This window comes from Sinocyclocheilus grahami, unplaced genomic scaffold, assembly GCF_001515645.1.
Source record: "Sinocyclocheilus grahami isolate Dianchi unplaced genomic scaffold, SAMN03320097.WGS_v1.1 scaffold25.1, whole genome shotgun sequence".
Taxonomy (NCBI): Eukaryota; Metazoa; Chordata; class Actinopteri; order Cypriniformes; family Cyprinidae; genus Sinocyclocheilus; species Sinocyclocheilus grahami.
Window position 1 is genome coordinate 3,648,913 of NW_015505204.1, and position 7,356 is coordinate 3,656,268.

General features: G+C 36.1%; 1 protein-coding gene across 1 annotated transcript; it reads right to left on the reverse strand.

Moving 5' to 3' along the window:
• Positions 1–559: 559 nt before the first annotated feature.
• npy2rl (neuropeptide Y receptor Y2, like) lies at positions 560–7,060 on the reverse strand. The gene is made up of 4 exons (XM_016250317.1): positions 6,849–7,060; positions 4,589–5,282; positions 3,985–4,141; positions 560–637 (listed from the first exon to the last, which is right to left on the reverse strand). The coding sequence occupies exons 2-4, from the start codon at positions 5,221–5,223 to the stop codon at positions 560–562; spliced, it is 870 nt and encodes a 289-aa protein (XP_016105803.1). The 5' UTR covers positions 5,224–5,282; positions 6,849–7,060.
• Positions 7,061–7,356: the final 296 nt, after the last annotated feature.

Genomic DNA, 7,356 nt, shown 5'->3' on the forward strand with positions numbered 1-7,356 from the left:
GCATTTGGAGAGTGGCTCACATTGTTTGAATCCTTGCAAAGCGTTGAAATACAGGGGACAGAAACAAGTGACGTTCTGTGTGAGTAAAGTTCAAGTGATAAATCAGAAGGGACAAATACTTAAATTTAAAACAGCTGGAACATCTCCTGCTCATCCAGTCATTGTCTAGTTACAGTAGTAAACTTCTGCAGCTAACATACTGAGATGCTCACGTTGAGGAATAATCATACTGTGAACTCGGATCCAAAAGGGAGGGAGTATGACTGAATTTTGGATTTCACCATGAGTGTGAAAGAAAAAGGCCTGTCTTCCTCATATTGTGTGTGACATAAACAGATATGATGGATGGCCCATAGTTTATTTGAATATATATTTTTGCTTTGGTCTTTTGGTCGGTCAAGGTACAATAACCAGATGAAATACAAGTGCAAAAGCAAATAAGGATAGAGACAGCAAGAAGTGGGTAGGTGTGTGTCAACATACCTATGCGCCTCAGAGTGACAGCTAGGATTTATCGTTTCACTGAATCAAATCATTTCATTTTTGCAAGGCCGTCGTTTCATGCAAATCGCCGGAAGAGGGGCTTAGAGAGGGATTGCTTGATGTCTGTGTATATTAGAATGGCATGAACTGTCATCTAAAGCACACGTGAAAACAAAATCCTGAGATAAGGACAATCAGCATTAGTTAAACGGCAATTTTATTGTGAGATTCAATTCATATAAGTTTATTTACAAAGGACATTTGAGCCATTATCTTCATCTTTCATCTGCTACATCGCAAATATATATAAATAAATTGCGAATTACACAACATAAAAAAATAATTCTAATGCATCACAGCACAATTTGGTTGGTATCAACCACAGTTTTGGTACATAATGTTTTTAAATGTAAACACATCTGTTAATACAAACAAGTATAACATTTCACAAAAACAGATCCACAAATATACATGTTCATAAGTACTGTATGTTACATTGTAAATGGTTTGCTGAGTGAAAGTCTGTTTTTAGTCTTTTCTCAAAATGTACTGGGTAAAAGCATGCATGCTTATGGAAATATAATGATTAAAACCTATAAGGAGGGCTGGCTGATCAACACTAGTGGCTGTTTTTGTAACACCCTCCCATAGACAAACATACTTTGATGCGTGAACAGAGACCCCTGAAGAAAAACTGGACTGTTGATTTTGTTGTCTGTGTGTTTGTGCTACATGTGGAAAATAAAATAAAAAGTCAACTAAATAATTAGGCACCACTTGACTATTTAGCATTCTGACATTTATCTTTCCCTTGTTAAGAAAAGTTCTGCGTTCAAAACAAGTTTCAGTATCTGCAGGCTGTTGCCACAGACAATCATTTCGAAATAAATAATACAGTCATGCTGGTGTCATGCTGTCAGCCCTGCCCACCGTGAACTTTTATTAGTCAAAAATCTTGCTCAGATACCTTCTAGCTGCGATCTTGCATTCTGTTTCTGTGGAGTGGACAAATTGCTTGTTGCAATAAACAAATGCACTTTAATGCAATATGAAAGGGGTGTAAACATGGAAATGCGAGTTTAATGTTGTTAAGCACTTTAGTGCAAAAATTTGTGCCCTAGCAATGGAATTATTTTTCTCGGTGGATGAATTTCTGGTTATGCATTACAGATGTAATTCTTATGAATGACTCTTCATATAAACAGTCCCTTTCTGGTACATATCATGTTAATGGCTTTTACACAATTTTCATAAGAATATACACAGTGCTTTTCAGCATTTATGCCATGTAATGCCTTTTAGACTTTCATCATTAATGTATTATTGTTTGTTTTTATACGCTGAAGAACTGGTCAAAATGATTCTCTATTGCAAGAGAGAACATGTATTGAATCCAGAATATTCCTTTAACAAAAACAACAATATCGCAGTTGAATGCAGTTATATTTCACAAAACATTCTCAATTCTCATCCTAAATTCAAGCAGGATCCACACAGAAGCCCATAGTACTAATTAAATGTGGCATTCTCATTTCCTGCAGACAATTTAGGTTAAAAGGAGTCATTTAGTTCTACAGTGGACAGGCATATACCTTCCACGTCAATAGAAATACATCAGCAAACCCATCAATTGTGTGAGTCATCGCTTTTTAAAGCAGCTTTGTGTTCGATTTTCCTTCAATTGGAGAACATTGGGGAATAAGATGATGTTTTCATGTTGATATGGCATCATACACCTCTAATGTGTTGGCTGTAATTCTACAAGTGACATTTTAAAAGGCAGATGAATTACTGTTATATATATACATCATATGTGTCAGGTATTTTTCTTACATAGAAGAATATAGATTTTTCTTGAAATTACATTCATATGGCATGGTGATTGCAAATGTGACAGCTTTACAGAAGACAACAATATACAGTAGAAAGCACATTTCCATTACTATTTTTTTTTTTCACGTACACATCTATGTTGTCATATTTGCACATGCCAACCCATTACTAGGGTTAAGTTTCTAAAAAGTGAACCAGCAAGTGAACAATTCACTTTGATCCATCAAATCCTGTCAACGATAATTCTTTGTTATGTATTTTAGATGAAATACATTCATAATATTTTCAAAGTGTTGGACTGACAGAACATCCCGCAAGGTTTAATGGAGGAGATAATACAGATCTTTGTGTTGAAACATTCATACTGCAGGGGTAGAAACACCTCCCTGTCTTCGTGCTGTTGTTAGTCTGTAGGAGTGCCACCACACTGTTCCTCTGTGCAAATTACTTTCAGATGAAAGGAGAAGCAATTTGCTGTTAACACTTTCTAGAGCCATTTGAGTGCACAACCCACCTGTAAGTTCACACGAGATGGTGGCTGCTTAAAGATTAGAAAGCACAAATTTGTCATATGGTAACATCTGAAACTGTTTCATGGTGAGGAACCTTCTTCTATGATGAGCAAAACTGCGTATAGTCATCTTTCCTTCAAATGGAGAGGCATCCGCACAGCAAGATCCAGAAATATTGGTGCAAATGTTCCTGCTTCAAGTATAAGTATATTCAGTTGTTATTCTCTTGTTGAAGATGCATTGACGAAGATGATAAGATCCTCCAAACATGAAGAGCCCCACTTGTCTGTGCTCTTTTATTGCAGTTCACAACAGAATTTAGCTAGGTCAAATTGTTGCGCAGTTGCCACCAGAACAATTTTAATTTAACTCAGGGACATGACATCAAGACCTTGAGAGTGAAACAAAGCACTTGCTAGTGTAAGCCAGCATAGATGGGAGACACCGTGTTGACAAGCAGATCGGACATGGCAAGGTGTGCCATGAAGAAATTGGTGATGGTATATGAGCCATTTTAGGTAGGCGTGGTTGACTCTTAACTTTTATAAAGAATATCTCTTTGGATTTGAGACTTTAGTCTTTGCAACTTTACAGATCTTCTTTATGCACCAATATGTAACACTCCAAAGAGAAAGGAAAAATTAAAATCGCATCATATGACCCCTTTAACACTTTTATTATGTAAATGATGCATTAAATTGATCCAAAGTGACAGTAAAGACTTTTGAATTCAATAATTTCAATAAATACTCTTTTGACTTTTTGAACAAATGTTATAATATTAAGCAGCACAATTGTTTTCAACACTGATAATAGTAAGAAATGTTTCTTGAGCACCAAATCAGCATATTCTAATGATTTCTGAAGGAGTCATGGCTGCTGAAAATTCAGCTTTGCATCACAGGAATAAATTACATTCTAAAATACATTCAAATAGAAAACGGTTATTTTAAATTATAATAACATTTCACAATATTACAGTTTTTACTGGCATTGAGAGCCATTATAAAAACCAATTTTGGTCAGCCACTAGATGTTAGTCATCGTTTTCATTATCAGGCTTTTTTCTGTCTACATGTGAATGCCTATAATAATATGAAGATACAGGAACACTATGATATAATATTTGCTCAGGAAAGCTGGGAACTGTACACACCATGGTAACCAACATCTTGGTGGTCTTGCGGCGACGATGATGCCTGTCGTTGCGACCAACTGGGCTGACGTGATTGCGGAGTTTACTCCAGATACGAATGTAGGCAAAAGAGATGACTGCCAGAGGCAACACATATTGCAGCAGCAGCGTGGAGATTCTGAAGAAAGAAAACAGTCATCATCGGCATAAGTGCAGCTGAAGAGTGTCATTATGTCATTGTTAAAGAAGCTTTCATAAAACATGTAATCTTGCTCCAAAATTAAACAAGCTATGACTCATTTTAGCTGTAAATTATCTGTTACAGAACAAATACGATTTCAAAGATAAAAATAGATTATAATAATAATCTTGAATCTAAATTTAAATAATTGACAGTAATCAACCTTTTTGAAAATGTTTCAGAAGTTTGTCAAAATCTAGATGATATATGTTTACATAAATATCAACATTTAATCTTCATAAATTTGTATATTTATCTTTAAAATATACAGATCTTTGTGTTTTCGGTGCAATTGGAAGAGCACAGCATACATTTGTGGCTCCTTGAGGGCCAGAGCAAACTGTAATAATGCAGTTCATTAAAATATGCATGTCTGGTACTCACGAGTATAGAGTGCTGTCTGTACTACTGTCAGGCCACTTCTCTCCACAAACCTCAATGGAGTTATCTGGAGAAAGATCTACGATTCCATACTCCCTAAATATGGCCAGTGGGCTTGCCAGAATGGCACTTACCACCCAGGTGATGGCAATGACCAGAAAGCAGGTGTCCTTTGACATTCGAGTGTCTAGGTGATAAACAATGCATCTATGCCGATCCAATGCAATTACGTTTAATGTAATAGTAGAGACGTGGACGGCGAGACCTTGAGCGTATGGCAGAGTGAAACAAAGCACTTGTCCAAACTTCCATTCCTTGAGGAGAGTGTAAGCCAGCGTGAACGGGAGACACAACGTGTTGACGAGCAGGTCAGCAACGGCTAGGTTTGCAATGAAGAAGTTGGTGACGGTACGGAGTGTCTTAAATTTGTAAACCACATAAATCACCAGGGAGTTCCCCACAACGCCCAAAAGGATGATGGTAGAGTATGCCAAGATCAGGACCACCTGCACCCCAAGAAGCTTGGTACTGTCTCCCAGCTCTAGCAGCGGATGATTCAGAGTCACATCAGATGAATCCTCCCCGATGGCCAGCTCTTTGCTCCCAGAGGAGCCATTGATTAAGCTGAGGGAATCCATTTATCACATGGCCATGTCAGATTTTAGAGAAAGACCAAGCTGCCCTTAGGTTTAACAACCTGAAAACACAGGTTTGATTTAACATTATAAATCTGATAGATAGATAGATAGATAGATATATATATATATATATATATATATATTAATTACTAATTAATTATATTTAGTTTAAAATATAACGCAATATTAACTTCTTATTTACTCAACCGCTGTATAAAATCACATTTGCACTCGTTATATTCGGGACAAACAGCACTCGTGTGAGATTGCTCTCGCTGCTCGTATGATATCGCTTATCATGTGATATAAATACGAGACCAAAAATCATACAGGAAGTTTTATATATAAATAAATAATAATAAATATAATATCAAAATATAATAACTTCAAAAATATTGAAGTTAACATACGAGATATCAAATCATCTATCTATCTATCTATCTATATGCATGCATGCATATATATATATATATATATATATATATATGCATGCATGCATATAGATAGATAGATAGATAGATAGATCGATAGATAGATAGATAGATAGATCGATAGATAGATAGATAGATAGATCGATAGATAGATAGATAGATAGATCGATAGATAGATAGATAGATAGATCGATAGATAGATAGATAGATAGATCGATAGATAGATAGATAGATAGATCGATAGATAGATAGATAGATAGATCGATAGATAGATAGATAGATAGATCGATAGATAGATAGATAGATAGATCGATAGATAGATAGATAGATAGATCGATAGATAGATAGATAGATAGATCGATAGATAGATAGATAGATAGATCGATAGATAGATAGATAGATAGATCGATAGATAGATAGATAGATAGATCGATAGATAGATAGATAGATAGATAGATAGATAGATAACATTGTATGACATCAACAAAATTCATAAAAGTATGCAATGGACATGCATTACAAAGAGGGAACAGTTTGGACTGTATATCATGAAACTGATTATACTGTTTATTATCGGACATAAAGAAATAGTCGTTTTTTTCTGGAAATATTTCCTTAAATAATTATAAGTACATTTCTAATTTCTAACCTCACCATATATTAATACAAATACATTCAATATTAGTCTATTTCAAATTCACATGCATATCTTACAAGTGACGACCGGATAATACGGCTCTCCATTCCAGAGTCTAAATATTTTATATCTTTTCAGAGAGAGAACATCTTGGCGAGACCATATTGTTTTATTTCCACCAGCGAAAGAAGGCGTATCGACTTCTGAGGTAACTTGTCGGGTCACTTTCATTGTGGTATAATGTACTCTGCGCGTTAAGAGCTCATTACGCACGGCTTGCCTGCGCTCTAGCACACTCCATCGTCTTTTTCTGAGAGACGAATAGGTACACGGCGAAACCATTATCACTAGGAGACATAAACACACACTGGAGTTCGTGGAAACTTCATGGCACACTTCCTAGTTCACGGACACTGACGGCGCAATGGTCCGTGAAGGAGCGCACAAGGCGCATCAACTAAACGAACAAACTGAGAGGCGTATTATTAAAGCCCGTTTCAAAGGAATGATGGAAAAGCGGGTTTGGACCTCAAATTAAATATATTAGAATGACTTACCGATTCCCAGGCTGCGTTTTCACCTCGCCGTCTCCAATACTACGTAGTGCGCCTCAGGATACATCACCATCAGTTAAACAGAGATCTTTAGAAATGTTATGTAGCTATATTTATAAATTGACATATAATAAACAAGTACATGTTCTTCTGTTTCCTTGTTCAATCAATATGTTTTCCTGAAGGAAAGGTTGAGGTTCAGGTGAGGTGGGCTGTGGAGCTCAACCGTCTCTGACGCTCGCGACTGAATTACATCCATTCACACAAGCCAAACCCACAAGTTCAGATTTCTCGACAGGGAAGAGAGGGAGGGAGATGAATCACGATGGCTAGGTTCAGTTTAGGTTTAATAAAACAAAAATCATAAAGCGTGCATAACTTTTGCCATATATTTTAGGCTATATGCTGCAATTTTACAACATTTATTCATTGTATGTATTTCCTGGTCAAAACAATGATTTGATATCTCGTATGTTACCTTCAATATTTTTGGTGCTTTATTCAATTTGTA

Bases quoted from the DNA above. Each gene is read 5' to 3' on its own strand.
- npy2rl (XM_016250317.1), bottom strand. From the start codon at position 5,223: ATGGATTCCCTCAGCTTAATCAATGGCTCCTCTGGGAGCAAAGAGCTG. The intron at 4,142-4,588 runs GTGAGTACCAGA...TTCTTTCTTCAG, and splicing joins ACAGACAGCACTCTATACTC to AATCTCCACGCTGCTGCTGC. The intron at 638-3,984 runs GTGTGTACAGTT...CGTGTGCTTTAG, and splicing joins CCAAGATGTTGGTTACCATG to ATGACAGTTCATGCCATTCT.